This window comes from Elephantulus edwardii, unplaced genomic scaffold (genome assembly GCF_000299155.1).
Source record: "Elephantulus edwardii isolate Elephantulus edwardi_28Jun2011 unplaced genomic scaffold, EleEdw1.0 scaffold00201, whole genome shotgun sequence".
Taxonomy (NCBI): domain Eukaryota; kingdom Metazoa; phylum Chordata; class Mammalia; order Macroscelidea; family Macroscelididae; genus Elephantulus; species Elephantulus edwardii.
In genome coordinates, this window is record NW_006399951.1 from 5,166,821 (window position 1) to 5,192,770 (window position 25,950).

Genomic DNA, 25,950 nt, shown 5'->3' on the forward strand with positions numbered 1-25,950 from the left:
CAGTAATTTTTAAGATCAAATTGACTTTCCCTACAAAATAAAACTTCTTCAGAGAATGATCATCACTAAATGCTGTTAGTGTTTTCTCCTGAATTAATCAGATAATGATTCACAAGTTCAAGAAACATAAGTCTCCATGTTTAGGCCCACAGAGGCTGTCACTGTGTTAATCCATCTTGTTGAAGGTCTTTCTCTTCTTCATTGATCTTCCACTTTTCCAAGTATGATGTCCTTTTCTAAGAACCGGTCCCTCCTGATAGCATACTCAGAGTACGTGAAATGAAGTTTCACCGTTCTTGCCTCCAAGGAGCAGCCCGGCTGCACTTCTTCTAAGATTATTCTTTTGGCAGTCTGGGATACATATATTCAATTCTCTTCACCAACACCCCAATTCAAAGGCATCAATTCTTCTTCAGTTTTCCTTATTCATTTACCCGGTGACGGTGACTGCAACACTAGGTTTAAGTAGAGCAGAGACTGTAAGAATGGCACAAAGATAGGGAAATCCACAACCTGTTTGTTTTCAAAGTTGCCACTATAAATCCTAGTTGACTTGATGGCATCTAACAACAATAGAGTCCTGGGTGGCACAAACAGTTAAGCATCTGACTACCTGCCAGTTCAAACCCATGAAAAGGTAACATGGAAGTCAGACTTGGTAGTATATTTCTGAAAGTTTAAAACCCTGTGGAATGCCGTTCTGGCTCCCAGGGTCAGCATAAGTTGGAACCACTTGACAGCAAGTAGCAATAACAGCAAATTGAAAAAGAAATCAGTGCTTGAATTTACCATAATAAAAAGGCAGAAAATCCAAGACAACAACAATAACATACATCTTTAAAACACATCCTACTTTGGAAAGAATACGAAGTATTAAAAAAGTAATCATGAGAATATTCTGGAACTGCTTCATTGATGGCTGAAACATAAGTTAAATTATTTCACTTACCAGAAACTTCACTCTCAATTTCTGATGCACCAATTTGACCCTAACTGAACATTAAGGCTCTTGAAAAGTGAAAATGAAGGTTGCCAGGTACCTTGACTTTCACTACCTTCAATGCTGACATATTTCTTTATGCTTACAAAGAATCTCTCCAGGGGGTTAAGGCAACAAGACTTCAGCTGAAAAAAGATAACCAGACAGTCTCTACTTTCAGATGGTTGCAAACTGTTAACAGATCATTTTGGGCTCAATTTAAAAGTTTTTACAAGGTGCCTTCATCTCAACGCCCTGTCTCAAAAGGGAGTCAAAATACTCCCTATTTCCTTTCAAGAACATCAGAAGCAGTGCCGTGCAAGCGTTTTAGGACATCCCTGTTAACACATCAATAAACCCAAAAGCAGGAAAGTCAATACCCAGTTAGTCTACAAGACCTCACTAGACATTCTGACCAACAGGTGTGAACTTGGCTTCCACAGATCTCACTACAAACCCCCTCAGTCAGAACATCTCTGGGTAGGTGAAGAATCTGCACTTTGAGAGCCGCAACAGTTTTAAAGTTTAAGAACCAGAGCTCTCAATAAGGTGCCCTGATGGTGTGGTGCATAACACATCGTGGAAAGTTCACACTCTGGAAAACCTACATACAGTCGGTATGAATTCCCAGGCAGTGGGTTATAATAAATAGGTCTCCTCTTATTATCCCTATCGTCAGGAGTGACATTCACTAACTAACCCAAAATCCAAACTCAGGGCCACTCAGTTGACTCCCAGAGACGCTATAGAATAAGACAGAATTGTCCCTAGGTTTCCAATTAGGAAAGCGAACTACTATTATCTTTCTCCCGGGGTGGTTTTCCAACTGCTGGCGTTTCAGCAGGCAAATGTTTAACTACAGTGCTCCCAAGACCTCTCCAGCAACTCATAAAGGGCATCAATTAAGATGCTCCGCTTATCAGCAAAATAGGCAGATTGGTTGGTTTTCTACTAAAAGATAACGCACTTTGCATAGCAACTCGCACAAGGGACCTAATCAATATGTCATTCTGAGCAGCCTGGAGCAGATCCCGCTCCTCACTGGGACGTGGCGAGCCCCTATCCAGCAGGAAAGTGGAGGAGCGCCTCAAGTGGTCCGGCCGTCCCGCGTCCATGTGGAATGGACACGGAGCTCCCCCCATGATGGACCATATGCTTTCACAGTGAGCTCCCTCGGCTCTTATCAGGCCGAAGTCAGCAGGCTTCGGGGACACGGGAGAAGACGGAGGGGTTGCAGGTGTAGTCCTAATTTTAACCTCAGAGACAACTCATCTCGGCGAAAGACATGGAAGTCCAGCTTAGTTGGTCCACAAGGGGCCCAAGCTACATTCATTCACCCACTCGCGCGCGAGACTCTCACCTTAGCAGCGCCCACTCCTAACAGCCAGAGCAAAGGCCGCTTCCTCTTTAAAAATAAAAAAAAAAAGAAAAGAAAAGAAAGGAAAAGACGAAGAAGGAAAAGAAAACAGTCTTTGCTTTGTATTCCTTTTGACCCTTATGGGCTTCCTGTTCCTCACCGCCACTACAAAGTTCCGCCCCACTTCCGGCAGCGGAGCCCAATCCACAACTTTCTTTCTTCCCGGGAGACCGGTGGAAATCCGGTGCCCCGAAACGAGCAGCACAGATTTGATTGGGCCATTCACCCTTTGGCAAGATGATTGGTCATCTTCAGACTGAGGGGCGGAGCAGACTGTGTAGTCACGTGGTTAGAATCCAAAAAAGTGATTGGCTTTTGTGGAGAGGGCGTGTCATTGAGGAAGGGGCGTTTCCTAGGGGACTGAGGGAGGGCCGGGGCCGTGCTAAGCTGCGGTAGGCCCAACGCGTAATGGCAGCGCCGTGGCCTCGCGTCCATTTTTACCGCTCTCTCGGACCTGTCACAAAGGAGTCCCGCTGCCACCGCCGCCACCTCTCTCTGGCGGGCCCGAGAGCTGGGGAAATTCAGTGCCGCAGCCCGGCTGCGCTGCTCTGGAAAGCCGCTGAGGACGCCGAGCGGGGGAGAGAGTCCGAGGGCAGGGGACGTTCGTGAGGGACGAGATCAGCCGCCGGAGTCAGCGGCAGAGAGACGGGACTGGGGCTCGGGGAGGCTCCAGAAAGACGCTCAAGTCCAAGGGGCGTTAAGCCGCAGCCCGGGAAACAGCCGGGAGGTTCTCCGCCGAGGCCCGCGCTGGGGGGCCGCCAGAAGAGGTTCCTGCAAGACGCTTGTTGTTCCTCCTTTGGGGGGTCGTGGCCCGCGGAGGTCCTGGAGGGTCGCCCCTCCGCGGAGACCGCGGATAAAGGAGCCGGGTGAGAGTCAGGTCGCTGCTGTGGGCACCGAGGGGGTGTCCCTCCGGGGTGGGCGGGATCGGTGGGCGCTCGCCCCGCGGGGAGGGTTCCCTTTTGTGGAGTTTGTGCTGGAGGGGGGCACAGGTGGACGGCCGCGTTCCCCGCGGGGTGGGGTGGGGGGAGACTAGGAAATGGCTGGGCTTCCAGACAATCCTCCTGGAGCGCGGCTAGGAGGTGGGAGAGGGAACCAGCGGATGCTTCCACTCGGGAGGCCCGAGCTGGAAACTGGGTGAGGGCCTTGGGGAGGGCAGCCTCCTCTTCCTCCTCCACCTCCTCTTCCTCCCACCCCCCTCCCCGGGAGGACAGCCTGCGTGGGGAATGGCAAGGGTCGTTCTCGCCCCCGATCGTGCAGGGACCCACCCTGGGAACACCCTCTGCATGATTCCACTTAGGCATTCGTCCCCTGCCCTGCCTCGGTGTCCCTGTCTTGGACGAAGGAGGCCGGCGGGAGTTAGTTGGTTCTAGGGTCCCACCCTGAGCTGTCTGAAGTTACCTCTCTTCGGATTGTTGTACTTTGACCTTTAAAGGTTTGAAAGTGCCTGCTGCTGGACTCTTAACAACGATTAGTGGGGATGGCAGTGTTTCCTGCCATGTGTGCAGAGTGGCTGTGAGTCACAACCCTCTGAACAGCACCTAACAGCTCCTGACTCTAGAACTGTCAAGTGTTCCTGACCCCTCACCCTTGGAGATCTTACTTCATCTCTTGGGTGGTGGGGGCTCCTGGGTCAACTACACAGGGTATGAAAGTACTTTCTGAGTGGCAGGCTTTAGGAAGCGAGGTATATTAGGATTCCAGACCTAGGCTGGTTGCTGTTGAGGGATAAAAGTGAAGGCACTTTCTTAACATAAACCATCATGTCCATACAAGAGGTTTGTATTCATATCGATCACCTGTGGAGTGCAGGATGCCTTACTGTGCTGAAAGCTTCAAAGTCTGTAGCTGCCTAAGTCCTACTTTAACCTAGACCCATGATTTTGGCCTCCGTTTAGATGAGCGTAGAGGAGTTGTCAGTCTTTGTTGCCAGAGTTTTAATTTACTTTCAACTTCTGATGATGCCAATAGGAGGAGTTGGCACTGTAATCCTTACTTTCAGGAGGTTTTTCCCTGACAACTGAACTTCTCCTCCACGTAATTTGATCTCAGGATTGTAAATGTCATTCATTTTTCATACGTAGCCATGACCTTTTGGTACCTGCAGATAGTGATTGTCATATTTCCTCCCTCCCTCAGTTGTGATTTTCTGACTGAGACCAATTTGTCCCCCTCCATGAGCATTATACTTTGCTGTAGTAACTCTGATAGATTATGATGACACATGGGCAATTGCTTTTCAATTTCTCTTCCTCAATGATTCTCTTTACTTTGTTTTTCCACTTCAGGTAGAGTTTACGCTTCCTGGGATGACATCTTGCCTTGCATATCTCTTGATGAGCCTACAAAAATACTTGTTTCCATGTGCAACATTTCCTTAATATTTGGTTAGTAGCGTTTGTTAGAGCTGGCTTGTCAAATATTTATTTTATAGACTATTTGGTTATTTTTTTTTCATTTGGTTATTTTAAAAATTATTTTTTAAAAAAGCCTACAAAACTGACCTGCGTTTATTGTTTTTCTCATGTTCATGATTCTTATAAAAAATATAAAACTGGAGTGATTTTGTGAGCTTTCTAATTTCTCAGGATATATATTGTCCCAGCGTATTAATTACTGGTTTTTTTCATCTGTCTTTTTGCTGGTTTCAAAAGCCAATCATCATTTCTGTGCCCCATGGTTACTTTTAAATTATCAGTTATAGGAAGTATTAAATAAATTCTCTGTGAGCTTTTTCTGCTTTGTCAGCAAAGTAATTTTTCATTTAGTATATTGGCCAAGTATTCAACAGAAAGTATAAGTTTAGTCTCTTGTATAATAATGTTATTCTATTGTGACTAGGAAAAAAACCCCCAACATACCTACTCTAGTGTGTTTTGCCAAAGACCTTAACAACAACAACAAAAATTGTGTGCTCCTGGTTGTAAAATGAGTAAGGACAGCATGTGATTGGCCAAATCTGACCTCCTCTGCAAGGATGACTGCCCCCATCAACAGCACCCACAACATAAGACCAGTTCCCATGGGGTCAGACATGTCCCCCACACTCCCCTGTCTGTCTACTTATTACAACATTAGATTTCCTACTGTTCACTTAATTCAAAACTTGTTGCAGTGGCTACACAGACCTCACAGAGCCATTCTTACAACTGTGAGGTTTTTTTAAGGACATTAATGGGTTAAAAAATAGCTTGGCATCAAGATACAGTTTCTCAGTCAGGATAGCTTTTGAAGTATGCTCACAGGCTGGTCAGCCTTCAGCCCTGCAGTTTTAGGTTGGTGTTACAAAGATCTCTTAGAACTGCCAATTATGGTGGCCTCCCTCCACCTCCCCCAACCAACCAGTCATCCATCCAGCAGGCTTGGATAACAGCTTCCAGGCAACAGTTCCAGGTCAACTCTGTCTCACATTTGGCCTCTGGTTTTCTGCTGAGGCTGCCGCTCCTCTTCTCTAGGCCCTGGTTTGGCCAGCACTGGCCCCAAAGGTTGCATGCTGCCTTCTCTGCTTCTTTTGTCTTACTGGTGGTGAGATTGCCAGATTTCTGCTGCTGCATCTGCTCAGTTTAAAACTAGTGGAATGGCAAAACTAGGCTGTGGATAGACTAGCACATCTTAATTGCATGTTCCCACCCAGCCATGTGACAAAGCCAAGGGCAATGACCAGGAAAGTGATGTTGATCACTACACCAGACTGGTGTGTATTTAGAGCAGTCTCTTTAAACTCCATAAGGTTAATTCCTATCAAGAATTGTGCATATGTTCCCAAATAATGAAGTAATTTGTTATACTAAAGTAAGAAGTCGCAACTTTGACTTCCTTTGATACTCTGATATCTGTATAAACCAGAAATCCAAACCCACTGTCATGGAATTGCTTCTGATCATACCAACCCAGTAGGACCATGCAGAACTGCCCTGTAGGGTTCCCAGGTCTGTAAGTCTTTACAGAAGCAAGCTGTCCCATCGTTGTCCTGTGGAACAGCTGGTGGGTTTAAACCACCAACCTTTTGGTGAGCAACCAGATGTCACTAAAGCTCCTTAGTGTCTGCATGTTTTGGAGAAATTATTAGGAGTTTATTTAAATGTTAATCTGTGTTACACTACTTAAAAATTTTTCTGTGCTTTGTGGTGGGGTCCTTTTAAAGTTGGATCTTTTGATAGTCACAAAATTATAAAAGTACGTAGAAAGTCAGTAAGCACCATACGTGTGAACCACAGTGCAACCAATAATCCATTTCAAAAGACATTTTAGCTTTTTGCTTTTAGGAATATACACACACACACACTCGTATACACAGCCACCTAAAAATTTGCTGAGACAGAGATACTTTAATGTTACCAAGTTCTTTTTCCACTAAAAAAAATGATGGAGTGAAAGACTTCTTAGTGGGCCTGATGCTTATCTATCTACTTCTAGGGCATGTGTTGGGAGGAGGAAACTATTTATTGTCTCACTGTCCTTTTTTCCTTTACCAAGAGCATGCAACCGTATCTTTTTCCCATCTTTGCTCATAATTAATGCCTTCCAAATGAGCATTGGATGCATGTTTATTGAGTGGTGGTGTCTCGATTTTTTTAAAATAGTAATTCTGTTTTTGTAGGTTTAAGTGTGTATTGAAGATCTTCCAGGTACACTTGAATTTTTTTCAGACACCATTTTAAGTTGATCCCATTAAGAAAAGTGTTATTTCTACCTTCTACACATTTTATTTGCTCTTTTTAGTAACAGCATTTTCTATTATAGAAAAATCTCTTTTCTTCAGCCTTGTGATCTTGCATGTGCTTGAATAACACACATGAATGCCTGCTAACCTGGGAATGCTCACCCTTTGGTCTCTGGGACGGGGTGAATCTCATGGAATAATACAGTATGGAATAATACGTTTGACTTTCTTCCCTGTGTTGCAGCATCATTAGTACTTACCTCCGCTCTTCCTTAGTGTTTCCTTTTTGTGTCTAAGGCAATTTTTTCTAATCCTTTGTAGAAAGAATGTGGTCAAAATGGGGATGGATGTATTTTACCTCTGCTAACCCCACAAAGATGAACTCCCCCCATCACCACCATTCATAGTACAAAACCAGCTCCTATAAGAACAGAGATGGCTCCCAACCCTCCTGCACTTAACCTCTACCAATCCCAGTCCAGTCTTTCTGGTGTACTGTTGCTCTGACCACCCAGATGTCATAGAACCATACTCACAGTTACAGGGTTTATTTGGGAGGTTAACAGTTTACAGTTATCCTGTTGGCATCAGGATACAGTTAGTTCCTCAGTTCAGACAGCCTCTCAAGTATGCTCAAAAACCCTTACATCATCAAACTCACAGATTAGGTCTCTTTTGCAAAGTTTCCTTAGTCCTGCCAGTTGTGGAATCTTCCCTCAGCCCTCCTACAGCAAGTTTGAGTACAGGCCTCTGGCTCTTCAGGGAACAGTCCCAAGTAAGCTCTGCCCTGGTTTTCTGCCGAGGGCTGAGGCTGCTGCTACTTTCATGCAGATTCTGGTTTGACTGCCCCCCTCACCCCCATGCATGCATATTACACTCCCTGCTTCTCTTCCCTGCTGGTAACAAAATTCCTACCTTCACTGCTGAATTTGCTCAGCTTACCTTGGTAGGATGGGAAACACTGACCAGTTTCATAATGATTGTACGTACCTTATTCCCTCTTACGTGGTGAAAGTCAAAGGAAAGCCATTTTGAACAATCAGCCCTTGACACCACACCTTGAGACAAAAGATGATTTGTTTTCCTTTTCTGACTCTTACTTGCTCTTGGAAATTTCCTTACTCCTTCTCCAGTCTAAACATTACTTTTAAACACACTTTAGTTCTAGAAGGATTTCTCTTTTCTCCTTTGTATTGTTTCAGGTCAGAATTACATTCTAGAATACTTTCTGCTGTAAGTCTCACCAGACCAAACAACATCTTTATACTGGGTTAAAAAGCTCTCATCATTTTAGGGGGAATTTTTGGTTGGGGTTGGGTTTGGTTTTTTTTCTTCTTTCAGGTACTCTTCCTAAGTGCAACCAGAAAAAAAATAATCCAGTGCTTTTCTCAGCTTGCTTGAAGGTTATAATCCAGGGGAGGATAATACCCGGTCTCGAGTGCCCACTGAAAAGGAGTAGGAAGCACAGTCACTTTAGGGCAGTAATTCTAGTAAATGAATGATGTGTTAAAAATACCTTTTATGACAACTTTCCCTTTTGGGGGAAGAACTGAAATTCCAATCAAATATTTCATAATATTCCCTTTCTCTCCTCATTCCACAAAATATCATGCATGTTTGCCTAGAGACAAACATTCCTTTTAAAACCTGTTGATAGTTTGTGTCTTTAACCAGCAAGTGTACTTTCTGATACTGTCTCATTTTCTTATACTGCAGTATCAATCTTACTGACTTTAGGTTCCCGCCAAATAAACACAATTGCCAGTGAGAGAAACAGTGGGGTATCCTGCAGGATATTTTTAAAATAAATCTATTTCTTTATACTCTTGTCTGTGTTGATAGGGTTTGAGTCACACAAGTCTATGCATTTGTCACAGTTCAGCACATACATACTTAAAATCTATGCACATTTTGTTATTTGTAAATTTTACCTCAAAAAAAGCCAAATACCAAGTCTAACTAGTAATTGATTTGGAGAAGTATCTTTATATATCATTTACTTTTAAAACTTTTTTTTAATTTAATGGTGGGTTGATGGTGCATAGAAACATAGATAATTATGGTAAAACAAGTATGTACAATGTTAATGGTAGAATATTGTTGAGTGCTGTTGAGTTGACCTTCCCCTATCCTGTACCATCCTCATCTCTGATAGAGTTGAGCCTGTTGTCACAGTCAGTGTATCATTGCATTGGATAAACCTGCTGTCAAGGATTTCTCTAAGGTGTTAGGGACTAATACTAGAATACAGATGGTGTGTAGATAAATGGTCACTGTAAAATTCAGCTCTGCTATGTGTTTGAAATTTTTCACAAAATGTTGAAAAAGTAAGTGTAGTGCTAGATACTATCAGTTCTGAGGCACTATACTGTTGATGCTTGGTGATTTAAGCTTTAAAGAGAAGCTGGGGCAGGTGGGGAGCAGGGAGCATCCACTATCTTGGAATGATGGAGTTGATAGCAATTATCATTTCATGTCCAGAGTATTTCCCTCCCTGTAGTCTTTCATTTAACCAATTTCTCCTTTTTTGGCACATAACCCTGAAGTTTCTAAAGGTTCTTTCTGTCACAGAGCTGTGTTATGATTGAAAGCAAATAAATATTTGAAGAGATGAATCACTGATTCCTGGACCAGTTATTAGAGAGGATTAGGCAAGTGCTATGTTAGCCAAATGTTTCTGTGGTGAGCTGTTTCTGATGCTGGAAGTTTGTGTTTTATGCTCACAGTGAATACTAAAAACTTCCTACTTTGACCCTACTCAAAGTCCAAATGTGATTTCTCCCCTCTCAGAGTTGTTGTTATGTGCCCTTGAGTCACTTGCGACTCATAGTGACCCTATGTACAACAGCCCTAAACCCTGCTCTATCCTGTGCTAATCGCACTGCCTCTGACACACCCGTCCAGATTACCCCAGTCATTGAATCATTCCACCTCATAGAGTGTCTTCCTCTTCTATGCCGTCCCTCCACCCTCCCAAGCGTGATGTCCCTCTCCAAGGACCTGTCCCTCCTTACAGCATGTCCAAAGTATGTCAGCCGAAGCCCCAGAATCCTTGCCTTCAAGGACCAGCCTGGTTTAACCCTCTCCAGGATGAATCTGTTTGTTTTCTTGGCAGTCCAGGGTACTTCAATACTCTTCTCCAGCACCACAGTTCAATCCTTCTATCCTTCCTAGTCATTGTCCAACTCTCTGATGCATAACAAGTGATTGCAAAGACCATAGCCTGTATCAGATGCACCTTAGTCTCCAGAGTGATACCATTGCTCTTCAGTACCCTGGAGAGGTCCCTGACAGCAGACTTTCCCATCACAATACGTTTTTTTATTTCCTGGGTGCTGGTGCCAAGAGTGTTGACCGTGGAGCCAAGCAAACTAAAGTTGTTAACAATCTCAATCTCTTCACCATCCATCCTGATGCTGCCACTTGGTCCAGTGGTGAGAATCTTTGTCTTCTTGACATTGAGCCTCAATCCATACTGAAGGTTGCAGTCCTTGACCCTCTGCAGCAAGTGCATCAGGTCCTCCTCAGTTTCAGCAGGCAGGGTTGTCTCATCTGCATAACATAGATTGTTAATAGATCTTCCACCAATCCTGAAGCCACACTTCTCCTAGAGCCCAGCCTCTCAGATAATCTGTTCTGCATACAGGTTGAAAAGATATGGAGATAGGACACATCCCTGGTGTACGCCCTTCCCAATTTTGAACCATGCAGTGTTTCCCTGCTCCGTTCTGACAACTTCCTCTTGGTCCAAGTACAGGTTTCGCATTAGCACTATCAAGTGTTCTGGGATTCCCATTCTTCTCAGAGTCAGCCACAGTTTGTTCTGATCCACAGTCAAACGCCTTTGCATAATCAATGACACACAGATATACATTCCTCTGGTATTCCCTGCTTTCAGCTAAGATCCATCTAACATCAGCTACAATATCCCTAGTACCATGACCCCTTCTAAACCCAGCCTGGACTTCTGGCAGTTCTCTGCTGATGTGCTCATTTTTGGATAATCTTCAGTAGAATCTTGCTTGCATGTGAAATCAATGATATTGGTCTATAGTTTCCCACTCTGTTGGATCACCCTTCTTTGGAATGGTTGGTCCAGTGGTGGTTCTCCAGATTTCTTGACACAACTTGGTGAGCACGTCCAGGGCAGCATCTGTTAGCTGAAATACCTCAATTGGTATACCATCTATTCCTGGGACCTTGTTTTTTGCTATTTCCTTCAAAGCAGCTTGAACTTCTAAAAATCCAATTGTTTTAATACCTTACCAATTAGATTACTTAGTCTTTTCTACTAATGGTAAGGAGTTGTCCTGCCAACCCAAAGGCATGTGGTTTGAATCCACTAGCTGCTCCTTGAGAAAAAATGCACAGTCTCCTGTGTAGTTGATTTATTGCCTCTGAAAACTCATCACTGGACGGGCAGCTGTGAGTTGGTTCTTACTCAATGATACATAATCTTTCTATTGAGCATTGTCATCCAATGATAATCATAAAAGTATTGTTAAATCAGTTAATGGTTGCTACAGCTATGAATATAATAGTTATGTGTATTTAAAATAGATGACTAGAGTTTTTGTTTGTTTGGGTTTTGTGGGGTTTTTTTTGCCTTAAAACTGACTTGACCATCTTGTTTTTCTCCCACCGAGTAGCTGGTGGATTTGAATAGCTTGTCTTTGGGTTGACAGTGCAACACCTAACTACTTGTTGTTGTGTATCATAGAATCAAAACTCCCAGTTGGAGAATCAATTATGGGTCAGTTCCAATTTGATGGCACACAACTGCAACATTGTTCAAAGATAGTCATTGCTTGTTGAAGAAGGTGCTTCTGATCCCAGAAGAATCTCCTTTCAGTATAGTTTTCATGTGTGATTTCCCTTTCATGACTATTTTGTCAGATCCTTTGTTGGACTGTCTAACACCGTTGTTTCCAGTGTCTACTGTCTGAATCACCAGGATAGCTTTTAAGAAAACACTGGCTTAGGGAAGTACCCACAGTCTCGGTTCTGGCCGTTTGGAGTAAAACCAGGGGTTTGCATTATAATAACTTCCCTCAGCAATTCTTTGAGGCAAGAATGGTGACTCTTCATCTCACATATTTCAGGCATGTCAGCAGGGGCCGATCCTCGGAAAAGGGTATCGTGGTGTGGGAAGTAGAGGGTCAGAGAAAGAGAGGAAGCTCCCCAGCAAGATAGACCGAGACAGCGAGTGTACCGGTGAGCTTGAGCATGTTGGAGGTGGGGAGGATGGTGCAGCAGAGGGCAAAGTGGATGAGATCTGTTAAGTATTAAGTAGAAAGCAGTGCGGTGACTCCTGTCTGCCTGAGACTGGAATCTGGATCTGTGACTGTGGAGCCTGCATCTGTGCTGACGTGGTCTCTGACGAACTGGATAGAGGAGCAGGATGGTTGTTACTGTTGTAAAATGATTATCTTTGCGATGTAGGCTAACGATCATTTCTTTTTTAGTGAAATAAAACAAAGATGTCTAAGTCTGATTCTTTAGCTTTATCACCCAAATCTTTTGCCTATAATAGTCACAATTTCTTCTGTGAAAAAAATTACCAAGAATAGTTAGCATTTTCAAATGAAAATCTACACATTTTTAGTGTGAGTAAATCTGAATAATCTTATGTTTTGCTTATGTGTTCCCTGACTTTATAACATTCAAGACGGTTTGTTCAGAAATTCCTTAAAGGTTACAACTCCTTTTCCTTGCTACTTTCTATAGTCTTTCCTGTGTGAAACACGCCAGGGGTTCCTCCCTCTAATTAACTGTTTCTACCCAGTTTTAATACCAAGTCCTTTCTTTTTAAGTATTTGGTTTTAAAATAGTTGAAAACTTTCTAAAAAATTCATTTCCTTACTGTCAGATTTTATATCATTTTCTAGGTCACTCAAGGAAAAATAGAAGTCTCTTAGGGAAGAAATTGACTATACTTGTTCACTTTGAAAATAGAGAAAGAAACTTAAAAAAGTTGGGCAGGCTTTAAAGAAAAACCCTGGAGGTGTTCTATAACTTCCAGTTCTTTTGGAAGTATGACTAAACTGAAATCTGCATAGATTAGTATTCTATATTCCGTTCATTCCTTGTTGATGAAAAGTGTAGATGGAAGAAAGATTTTGGAATCCAACAGACTTTATAATCTACTGCTTTCTTCACAAGTACTCTCAACTTTATTTCTTGATAATTCTGAATTTCTTCACAAGTGTTGACATTAAACTAACTTTATAAGTTCTTTTGCTCTCACCTTCAAGGTTTTGTCTTTGGGGGTCAATCTTACCTTGAAATTCCTGCATCATTGCCAGTCTCCTTAATACCTTAGTACTCTCCCTCTCAGATATGCCTTCCCCAACATAAAGTGTCTGATTAGATTGGACCTCCTATTTGTTTCTGGAGCCCCATCTTAACTTCTCCTTCTCTGTAAAAGTAGTTTGGAGTTACAGACCACAAGGGCAAAAGACAGAGTATTCCCCTTTCTTTTATTATTACCAAAGTACTAGATGATTTAGCCTCAAATTTTTATAGCATAGTTGCTATAAACTGTTGTCATCTATAGTATAGATTATACAATCTTTAAGCAGTATGGATTAGCTCTTTATATAAAATACTGTGCTGTCTGGTCAATTCCAATGCACAGTGCTGTGCCCTGTAGTATTCAAGGCTGTAAATCTTTACAGAGCGTCTTTCTGCCAAGAAACAGCTGTTGAGTTCAACTGCCAAGCTTGTGGCTAGCAGCTAGCTGGGCTTTAGTTACTATGCCAGCAGTACTCCCTCACTCTGTATACTATTACTGTTTTTAGGTGCCATCAAGTCACACTTGTGACTCTGTGATCCTATGAACAACAGATCTGAACCTTGCTCTGTTCTGTTCCATCCTCTCTATCTGGGATATGCTTCAGCTGGGTGTTAAAGTCTTTGTATTAATCTATCTTGAGAATCTTCCTTTCTCTCTGAGCCTCCATCTTTCCCAGCATAATGTATACTGACAGGATAACATGTGTTACTGAGCACAGATCATAGAGCAGTATTCATAGCATCATCCTAGTCAAGTTTTAAAAAACCCCAATTTGTATGTGTTAGAAAAAATAATTAGAAAGAAGAAACTGGTCTTAAGAAATGAACAGGCCTTTATTAAGTGGTCTGAGAGGGATGCCAGATGTTTGCTCACAGACAGGGTCAGAGTGGCATACAGGCAGACAAAGAGAGTATCTTTTTTATAGATGCTGTTAAGGAGATTTAGAGGGGATGGTAGTGTGCTCAGGAATTTGGGAGCTGGGGTCCTGTCAATATGTGATCAGGCCCAGGGCCTTAATCAGGATATGGGCATTATCAGGTTTCTTCAAGGAATGATCAGACCTGGGGATTGGCCTGGGGAACTGGGACTGGGACATTCTTCCTCCAGTAAGTGCATCATAAAAGGTGTGGAAACCAACACTTGAAGCTTTTAGCAGAGGGATTACCTCTGATAAAGGAAACAGATTAAGTAGAGCCAGAGAGGTGATTTCTTTTTTCATAGGTCACATGAGTTGTGTAACATTTTTGTTTTCAAAACTAACATGCAAATTTTTTTTCTTTTTTTCTAAAAAAAAAAAAGATAAAAAATAGATTAGGGGAAGGATTCTAAGGATAGTATCCTCAGTGGTATGTTAACTAGTCTACAGGACAGTTTCAAAGCTGCCAGAAAACCTGGGATTTTTAAATTCTACTAGTTTGAACCATCCCAACAGTGCAAGATGGCTCTATGAATTTTGTTAGAAGGGTTAAACATAATTTCTTCCTAAAGTTACTTTTATGTCAATCTCAGAAACTAGCGTAATTTATAAAATCATTGAAAATTTATACCAGACATTTTAAAAGGAGTTATTTTTTTATTACTGTCTCCTTTATCCTTTTAAGCATTAAAATGTCTTAGTTTACACTAAGAGTTTAAATCTACAGTTAGGAATTTGTATCCTGGCTTTTGAATTCATAGGAATGGCAGTCCTTCAAATCTTTGCTAATTTAGAATGTGTTCTCTTTTAAAAAGCTTTTTCTTAGCTGAGTCTTTCCAGTTTTGTTTTTTTTTTTATGCTTTAGTCACATCCTCTTAGAATAACTTCCATATTTTTAAGTCAAACTGGTTGGGTTTGGGGAAGCAGGAACATTTGTGGTACCACTTGGCCATTGCTGTCTTAATAGAAGAGAGAGAGCGTGCGCGCCCACATCTGTCTTTCACCTTTTTTGTCCTGTTCTCTTTGTCCTCTACTCTGTTCTTTCTTGTACCTCTCCTCTCTCATCTCCTCACGTCCAGTCCATCTATGTAGATTCTATAGATGTTATATAGATATTATATAGTCTTCCTCTCCCCATATTTGTTGTCTGTCTGGTTTTTGCCTGTGAGCAACAATTAAACTGGAAAAATACTGAAAAGAATTTGCTGCAAGTCTGCCCAGAGTAGTGAAACTAATGTTTCTCTTAGCTGCAAATCCCACTGAATTTTAAGTTTTATTTCTATCTTATTCCTGAGCCACTGGACAGTATCTGAAAAAATTAACTATAAATAGCTAAATGTCGAGTAGGAATTATCTGTCTCTTGCTTCCAAGTTTTTACTTCATTTTCAAAGATAATGAGATTTTTCTCTTTTTTAAATTTTATTATTTTTGTGTGAGTGTACCGTCAAATCAGATCTGACTGGTACAGGAGGAGATTGTCCCTCCTTCCCCGGCAGAGCATCTGGTGGATTCGAACCATGCGCCTCTGGGATTGTAGTTACCCTTGCCACTAGGCCACCAGAGCTCCCCAAGATTTTTCTTAGTTTGATAAAGAGCTGATTCTGCCATTAGGTTTTTTGCTATTTTGTGTATTTTAGCTATTTTGTGAAATGAGAATGACTATCCTTGGATTTCTGGAGGCAGAGACTGCTTTAATTTTCATCTTCCCAGCCAGACCTAGGTGTTAATATTAAGTATTTGCAAGGATAACTGTTCCATCCTTAATTCTTAACTTTGTAACAGACATGTTGTGCAACAGACTGATCATTGGAAGATGTAGCTTTGTGATAACTTTACCTTTCCCAACGCAGAATATTGCTCACATTTAAAAAGCCCACTTAATGACTACTTGTATGATCTCTCTAAAGCCATGACAGTCTCCAGTTACAAAATCTATGTCGTTTATATAAGTGGAATATGATTGTTTTTATCATATGGGTGCTGTTATATTTGTATCCTAGCTTTTTAATACATCTTGATAATGTGATATTTTCCCAATTGTTGTGTTGTTGTGTACCATTGTGTTGTAGCTTACCCATAGCTGACCCTCCAGCGGTTTTCAGAGGCAGTTAATTGCCCATATGTTTAAATTAAAAATGAGTCCTTGGGGGAAAAAATTGCATGCTTTTTTAATGTAATTTTATGTAGATAGAAAAAACTACACATGCTTTAAAAATATTTAGTTATAATACCAGTGGTACCAATGAAAATCAACTCCTAAGGACAAATACTGCATAAGACCATTATTGTGATAATAGGATGATAGTTATCAAGATGTGTATAAAAAGTCCAAAAGGAAAACAGGGCTGAAAAGGAAGAAGATAGAAATCAGCAGGCTAGCAGAGTTTAGTGGGCTGATATGGGGAAAGGGAGAGGAATAGGAAAGATTCAATGGGGACTCAAAAAGGATTAATGAGAGGCATAGATCAGTAGTAATTATATACAGTACAGTGTATATGAATGAGTGTACGAAATACAATGTAAATGAAAGTATAAAACACAATGTATATAAATGAAACAATGTCTATGAATTAGTATATCAAACCAATTAAAACAATAATACAATGCCAAAAAAAACCAAATTACCAAAGATGATGTTTCATTGTAATCCTAATGTCTAACATCAAGCTGGGAATGTGTGAATAACTGAATTACCAAGAATCTTTAATTAATTATTTTCCTTCTTTTTTTTCCTTTTAGAATCACCAGTGGATGACTAGTGTAGTGTCTGGAAGTATCACTAGTAGTCGATAATGTTGGATACAACTTTCTGTGGTGTTCAGTTGTTAAAAACAAATAGGCTGAAAGTTTCTCAACTCCAGATTATGAAAATGGTACTTGGAAAACTGAAAACTATCTAAATGATTGTCTTTGGCTGGGCCGTGTTCTTAGCAAGCAGAAGCCTCGGCCAGGGTCTGCTGTTGACTCTTGAGGAGCACCTAGCCCACTTGCTGGGGACGAGAGGCACCATGGGCAATTCTTGCATCTGCCGAGATGACAGTGGAGCAGAAGACAGTGTGGACACTCAGCGGCAGCAGTCTGAGAACAGTGCAGCGCCCACTACTGATCCACGGAGCCACTCCAGGGACCCTGTGCGGCCACCAAGGAGAGGCCGAGGACCACATGAGCCACGGAGAAAGAAACAAAATGTAGATGGCTTGGTGCTGGACACACTGGCAGTGATACGAACTCTTGTAGATAAGTAAGTATCTGACTAGCAGTCATCTCCTTTAGGAAGAAAAGTATTCTACTAGGAACCTTGTCTTTTGGACTCCATCCACTTGCCGAATTCACCAAGCCTGGTGATCATGTAGAAAGACGAGTCGTGTCCTCCTGTTAAGATTCATAGCCTCGGAAATATGATGGAGGGTCACCATGAGTCAGAATCAACAACAATGAGTTTGTGTGTTTTACTCATACAACAAGGAGGAACACTTTCTTTGTCCTCTGATGGCCCAGTGAATACAGTTTTATATTTTCACTTGCTAACTCCTGTCTGAAAATGTCTAAAACATTTCTGTAGGAGATATTTCTACTCAAGTTCACATATTCATTAGAGGATATTTTGAAAATGCACTGATTGTTTTGTTAATTATGCTACATAAGAAATAGTTGTATGAAGACTCAGTGTCACTGTGCTTGCCTGTCTACTCCCCTGGGTAGATAGTCAGGAGCCATTGTTTACAAAGAGCGTGGCTGCACACAGCTTGTTGGCAGTCTGTAGATACAGATCAAGGAGAATTTTCATTCTCCTTTATTTCCCTTGCTCAACGCTTTTAGGTCTCTTTGGAAAGCTTCTAAGTTGAAACTGCAGGGCCCAGGTGTCCCTCTTTTGTTTACGCCTCCTTTGTCAAAAGCCCAGATTGAATAACAGTGAAATGAAAGAACATTGTTTGTGTTGAAAGGAGGCTTATTGGCACAATAGTTACAAAACTCAGATGCTGACCAAAAGGTTGGTGGGGATTTGAACCCACCACTCCTCAGGAGACTGCTATGGCTGTCTCTTTCCATTAAGATTACAGCCTTACTGTGGTCTGATAGAAACCCTTAAGAGTCATCCATCGAACTTGCAGTACAACTTTTAGCCAAACATAAGTCTAGATTATTGTTGTGTTTACTGTTGAGTCAAAAGCACCCCATAGCTACTGTTTTTAGAGACAGTAAATCATGTGGGAGGAGATTGCCCATTTTTCTCCCTATGGAGCAGCTGGTGGATTCAAACCTCATGCCTTTGGAATTGCAGCACAACTGTCTACCACGAGGCTTCCAGATCTCCCAGTAAGCATATAAGGTGACCAAATATATAAGATCAAAAGAACAGCATTTACCCAAGGTTAAAGCCACAGGTAGGATCACTCACTTACTCATTGTTAAGTCAGAACTGGAACCAGACCCAACTCATAGCTGTCCAACCCTCCTGCAGCTTTTCAGAGGCTGTAAATCCCCTGAGAGGAGATTGTCCATCTTTCTCCCTTGGAGTAGCTGGTGGATTTCAGCTACTTGTCTTTGAGTTGGCAGCACAACTCCCTAACAGAATAATGGAAATGAAAATTAGAAGGAGAAAGTGGGAAGACCATGATTATGTTGTGAATTCTCGTTAAAGTTATAAAACAAAATATTTATGAATGTTGTTGCTGTTGGTTGCCGTCCAGTTGAGTACAACTCATAGCGACCCTGTGAACAGGAGACCTATAACTATGGTCGTTTCTCTAAGTTCATAGAGTTTCCAGAGACATGTTGTTTAGGAAGTGGATGCTACTCCTGCTACCAAACGTGTCTTAAACTGGGAGAATAGTTGAATAAAAAAAACCAATTTTCTTTGTAAATTTTCACCCAGATTACACTAAAATAGCGTGGTGGTAATAATAATAAAAGACTTGGTAGGGAGAAGATTTGAAAAGCTGTGTGGCAGTTCTGTCTGTAGGGTTGCTGTGAGTCAATCGTTTTGATGGCAGTGGAGGTTTTTTGGTTCAAATTTTTAAAAAATTAATACAGTTGTATAGGTTAGTAGTTTGTAGCATAAGACTTAGAACCATGGTGGACCCAAGTTCAAAGTCTGGTGCAGCATCTTACTAGCCCCCCCCCCATACTTTTTTTAAAAAGTATTCTTTTTGCTTTAAACTTTACCTAGTGATTTTAAGTATATAAAATAACTGATAATCACACAGAAACCAGTTTTATTCAGCTAATCAAAAATTACATAATGAAGTAGAATATACCTGGGCATATTATTCTATGGTGATGTGTGGTTTCCCCCCCCTTTCATTATAGAAATGAATTTGTTTTGTACATCTGCATGTCTGTTTTGGTGCATGCTTGGGAAAAGTGATTCCTTCATTTATGTTCCATAACTATTTCAGAAAAGACTTCCCAAATTTATTAAAATTGGCCTTTGAAGACGTTCTAATATCCGAATTCTTTAAATATAATGTAGACTTAAAATTAATCGGAATTAACAAGATAGCAGCTGATTTGGATTTCTAGTGAGGGGTGGATATGCTTGTAGGAAAGATGTGTTGAATACTAACTTTATGTCATTAATATCCCCAAATGTCAACAAGGAGCTGGAAACTATTATCTATAACTTCTTAATGTAAACATTTAAAAAATAAACTGTATGGACTATATTAGATTCCTCCGTAAATATTGACTCTTGATGGTCTCCAGAAAGATAAAATTTAAAAAAAAACCACTGTTTTCTGCACTGCCAAATTGTAATAAAATCATTTCCTTCCCACATAAGGAAGTAAACCACAAAGAATGTTAATTTGAGCCCATTGGAAAAACAAGTGCAGAATCCTTGTTATGTTTCAAGAGAGTAGGGGCAAGGCAGGAGCTTTATTTTCAGACTTCAAAAAAGATTACAAATTTTGGGTGAACTTGTTGGTAAAAGACACAATTCCCTTATGTGCTATTTACTTTTACCTTAAACTAGTTTTTACTAAATTATAGATATAACTTTTCTGTGAATGGACAGACAAAGCCTATTTAGAGCAAAGGAAGAAAGGATGTGCTAAGAACACAGTGAACAACAAGTTAGAATTTAGGTAGCTTATAAATTATGCAAATACTTTTTTCTTTAAAAAGTTATTAAAAGAGATGAAGTCTGGTAACTTGAAGCATTCATAACTCAGCTGAAAACCAAACCCACTGCCAGAAATGGATTCCAAGTCCCGAGGTCCCTATAGGACAGAGAAGTGCCCCATAGGATTTCTCAGGTTGAAATCTTTATGGAAGCAGTTTGTTGTGTCGTTCTCCGGAGGAGCAGCTGATGTATTTGAACTGCCAACCTCTTGGTTAACAGCACTACACTTTAACTACTGCACTGTTCAAACCTGCTCAGTAACATGAAACAAAACGTATATGAATTGTTGAATAGAAAACTCATTTTGCTCTGTAAACTTTAACTAAATTTACAATAAAAATATTAAGAAGTTTAAAAAAAATACAACCCTGCAAAATTGTTAGATTTAGTAAAATTAATTACATTGAAATCAATGTATGCCAGTATAGTAGCTATAAAGTGATCTGTATTTTTTCTTTTTTCTTGTTAAAAAGGAAGACATTAATGTCTTCCTACTTAAAAAGGGAAGACAATCTGAGAAAAGGACAGTTTATAATGTCATAATGAGAGTACTTACCATAGGAATAAATTTTTTGTTATGGATTTCTAGTTTTATATTAATTTCTTTTGAAATTATTTGCCATATGCTTTTATATCATATTCTTTTTTTTTCATCTAAACAAAACTTTTTACCTTTATATTGTCTATTTTTAATCCTTCATACTTTCAATGTAAAGTCATTTATTTAGTTACCTCACTGAATATTGTTTCTGGTTTGAGTCCATTTCTCAGAACTATGTTCTGATTCATTTAATTTTCTGTTTAACAATGGCCCAGTGAAACTGTCTGTTGGATTTTTATTTCTGTCATTCCTATCTGTCTTTTTTTGTTTTAATTTCATCTCCTTCTATGGTTATTGGGGGTTTTTATCTCTGGAAATTACTAATAGGCAGTTATATCTCATTATTTGCAGATTCTGTATTTACAAATTCATCTGTTCACTAAAATTTATTTGTAACCCCAAAATCAATACTCATGGCGCTTTTGCAGTTATTCATGCCTACACAGAACTGCAGAAAATTGAGCCATCCCAGGTACATGGTCCCAGCCTCCTTGTTTCAACTCTTACTCTAAACAGTCTTTTCTGAGCTTGTTTTAGTGCCTGCTTTTATTTTATGCTTTTTGTTGGTGATTTTGATGTTTAACATGGTCCCCAAGCATAGTGTCACAATGCTGCTGTCTAGCGTTCTTAATTACAAGAAGGCTGTGAAAAAAAGCCTCACAGAGAAAATATGTGTTAAACTTCCTTTAAGGTATGAGTTGTGAGTGCTCATGACTGTGCTCAGTGTTAGTGAAGCAATAATATATATTACATAAGATGTCTTTAAAGAGAAACACATGCAAAACATGGTTGTGCATTGATCAGGTGAAAGTATTGGGACAGTACTTTCAGTACTTTGACCTTGAATTTTTCCCTCATATCAGTGGTTCTGTGTTAATTCAAGTGCTCCATAGCAGCCATCCAGAACCTAACTATCACAAGTTAATCAACTACACTTCTTTAAAACCACTTTAAAGTTTTGTTATTTTCAGAGTTTTTATGATGATTTTATCTTCAGCTTTTCTTTATGTCTGTTAATCTCATTACACTTTGGAACTTGACATTTCTAGACTCTTGTTGATAGAAGTTTTTTCTTTCATTTGCACCCTGCTCTTGTGATCACTCTGCCTTTATCTCCGCCACTCTCACTTTCTCTCCCTCCCTGTGCACATTTCTTCCTCAGTATCATCAGTATCAAACTTTTGCATCTGGGTTCCAGTCGCGCTATGAGAAACCCACATCCCTACTACAAGATTTTCTCTGGCTTTTTTGGTTACTCCCAACTTGTGATTTTATAGCAGTTATAACTCAGATTATCTTTCTTAATGCTTTTAGCTCCTATTACTGAGAGAGAAAGTCTGTCCAGCTTCTCTTTGTGGGTGTTACTCCTTCCCTTGCTCAAGTAGATTGGTCCCCATTACCCTGAAAGTGTAGACCTTCAGTTGCCACTGCTCAGTGCTTGACCCAGTAGTTTTTTAACGCCTGCCTCCAACCAGAAATTTCTGCTCAGTCTTTCTGTTCCATAAACGAGTTTATCTTGTTCTTTTAGTGTAGTAGTGTGTGTGCGTGTGTGTTTAAGAATCTTTAGAATTGGCTACTCATATATTTATGCTTTGTTATTACCTAATCATATATTTATGCTTTGTTATTGGCTACTCATATATTTATGCTTTGTTAGGTATTATAATATTTTATTATTTTTCCTTTTTTCTCCTAACTTTCTACTGGCCACCTCTGAATATTAGTAACTATTTTAGTGAATTCAAGGTAAATTGTTCTAATTAGCCTCCCATATATGTATTTCTGTCATGTAGGAATACATGCAGTGGTTTCTGTATAATTTTTAAAAATCCCTGTAACTGATAAATAAATGTTTTTAACTTCTCTCAACATTGTTTCTAACCTGTGTTGATGTTTACAAATTGACAACACAGCTTTTGTCAGTATTCCTTTGTATATGTGCATACCATATTTTCTTGTGCTTAATTTATTGCACTTTGCAGATACAGTATTTGTGACAAACTGAAGGTTTGTGGCAACTGTGTTGAGCAAGTCTCTATGCACCATTTTTCCAAAGCATGTGATAACATCATGTCTTGGTGTCAAATTTCAGTTAATTCTTGAAGCATTCCCAATCTTTTTCTAATGCTGTTGTACATTTAAAAGACTATAGCGTAGTTTGAACGTAAGCTCTCACGGCCTAGTGATTATATAACAGTTTCGCTACAAACCCTAAAGGCACAGCAGTTCAAACACATCAGCTGCTCCAAGGGAGAAAGATAAGCAGTTTCCTCCCATGCAGTTTACAGCCTAGAAGACTCACTGGGATGACACACAACAACTTCCATTAGCCCTCTATTGAGATTTTATGTCTTCCTGGAGTTCTTATAAGAGTAAGTATGAGGATGACAGCATTGACTTTCCCAATTTATCTCATCTGGTAAACCTGACAGTTGGATAGTCTCCCGTTTTAGTCTTGTGCTTTGTCCTGTGTCCACATGACAATCCTTCCTTGTTTTTATCCACTCATTATGTGCTACACAGAACATAACCTTAGAAAATGAGTGCTTATGTTCATTTGTCCCACCTCTTTTTTTTTAATGAAGGTTTACAAATCATACTAGTTTTTCATTCATTTATAAATGTCTTGTTTTATAACATTGATTATAATCGATGTCCTTAAAGGCTATGTTGTTGTTATGTGCCGTCAAATCAGAACCTACTCCTAGTCGACCCTTCTGTAAATTTTCGGAGGCAGTAAATCATATGGGAGATTGCGCGTCTTCCTCCTGTGGGACAGCTGGTAGGTTTGAACCGTGTGTCTTCTATCCAGTTCTAGTAGACCTCTCCTGTACTTCCGCCTTCATTCACTCCTCTTCATTTCTACCCACTTCACTTTTTCTACCCCCCATTTCCACCTTAAAGATGTATTTGGAATTGCCATTTATAACTTTCTCAGGTTTGATGTCTTGAATGTTTGTTTTACAGTGATCAGGAACCTCCCTACTCAATGATTACATTGCACGAAATGGCAGAAACAGGTATTTTAAAAGTTTAATTCTTTCTTATGGGTGATTGTGAGGAAATGCTACCGTCCTTTTCCTTCCCTCTCCCCCAGATAAAAGAAAATTCTTGAAAAATAATGGCATTAGTAGTAAATGACATTCAGAGTCATGGCCTGTTTTAAAATATGTGATTGAGGCTCGAATATGCTCTTTTTAAATGACTCTCATCATCTTTCTCTATGTTTGTTCTAACAGTAGGTGTACCTAGAAATCTAATTGGACTTTCCAGTTTCAGTACCTTTTTAGTCTCTCATTTTCCATGATACAGTCCACACTATAATTCTCTTTTCATCCAGGGGAGCCACAAAGATCTAGTTTTTTTCAGTATCCTTTAGTCCAGTAATGAATATCCTATAGTGTTTTTCACACAGCAAGCCAAAAGATCCCAGATACTTAACACATACAGCAAAGAGAAAGCCCTCAGTGTATGGGAATATACCTGTACAGGTATTGCATATTGCATCCTGAGGAGCTCTGGGGAGTGAGCTCTGTGGTCTAGTGGGAAGGCGCTGCACTGCTGTCCCAGAAGCTTATGGTTAGAATCCATCAGCGGCTCCTTGGGAGGAAAATGGGCAGTCTCCTCACATAAGGTTTACAGCCTCTAAAAACCAGCTGAAAGGTCAGCTATGAGTCAGTTCCAGCTTGACAGCATGTGACGCCACCACCATCCTCAATATACAGCTCTATCTCTCAGTGACAGGTATTATCTCTTTTGAAAGGATCAAAATGTTATTTTCCTTTTTTAAATTCACTTATCTTTGACCATAATTGTTCTAGTATAAGAAAGCTATCCCCCCTTTAATTTCTAAGCATCATTCTGAAAAGTCAACTGCGTCACACATTTAATCTTCTCAGCAGTTCATACGTAGTAGATAATGTGTATATTGTAGTAAATATTGTGTAAGTTGTATGCTCTTTCGATCATAATTTGAGAATCAAGACCACAGTTTAGACTTTTTCCAAATAAAGATCCCAAGAGTGAACAGATTAAATTGACTCCATCATGGTGATTAGTGATTGAATAGTATGGCCTTGTCAAATATTAGCTGCCTAAGAGCTAAAAGAAATTTCTCTGGTGGTTAAGTGTTCACCTGCTAGGTCAGCAGTTTGAGCTCACCAGCTGCTCTACAGGACAACAATGTGGCAATCTGGTTTACAGCTTTGGAATCTCATAGAGCTGTTCTGCTCGAGCTGTAGGCTCACCGTGAGCCAGAATTGATTTTAGGCTTCAGCTGCAGGATGAAGGCTCAGAGTGTTTCTGTTTTAATGTGAAGTCATCTTGTAGGACTTTGTAAATTTATATAATTTTTTTCCACATTTTTAAAAAGTGATCTTATCATTCTTTTTGTTTTGTTTTATTATTCTTGATTTACTCTTAGATGAAGGATGGTTGGATGTTGTCCAGTCTTTAATTAGAGTTATTCCATTGGAAGATCCACTGGGACCAGCTGTTATAACATTGTTACTAGATGAATGTCCATTACCCACTAAAGTAAGTTAATACTTAACCTTTCATATTGTTGTTATCTATGCTTAAGCCCAAGATGAATAGTTCCAAAGAACATATGGTGTGGTACCTCTTTATGCTTTTGGATTCTGCTTTATCAATATGAATTTCATTTTTTATAAATTTGGGGTTTTTTATTAATGGAGCACTGCATCCTTTTTCTGTAAGATATTTACTATAAAAGACTTTAGTTTAAAGTTAGAAAAATATTAGAAATAAAAGCATATATATCTGAAATGGTAATCTTTTTTCCCAGAAAGTAGAAGAGAATGTTCACCTGATTAGCTGATTGCTTATTTTTCTTTCAACACTTTCCTCATGATAAAAGTTGTTAATTTTTTTTTGAGGCAAACTGTTACACTAAATGTAATTTTTAGTTTATTTGAACATATTAAGTGTTGATGTA

At 40.0% G+C, this 25,950-nt stretch overlaps 1 protein-coding gene across 1 annotated transcript in view; it reads left to right on the top strand.

Annotated features, from left to right (window-relative positions):
* Positions 1-17,043: 17,043 nt before the first annotated feature.
* Positions 17,044-25,950, top strand: part of RSPRY1 (ring finger and SPRY domain containing 1) — a 30,399-nt gene continuing 21,492 nt past the window's right edge. Inside the window, exons 1-3 of the mRNA XM_006897125.1 lie at positions 17,044-17,509; positions 23,961-24,013; positions 25,417-25,529. Coding sequence (XP_006897187.1) covers positions 17,169-17,509; positions 23,961-24,013; positions 25,417-25,529 — 507 coding nt within the window. The 5' untranslated portion in view covers positions 17,044-17,168. The remainder of the gene's footprint in view (positions 17,510-23,960; positions 24,014-25,416; positions 25,530-25,950) is intronic.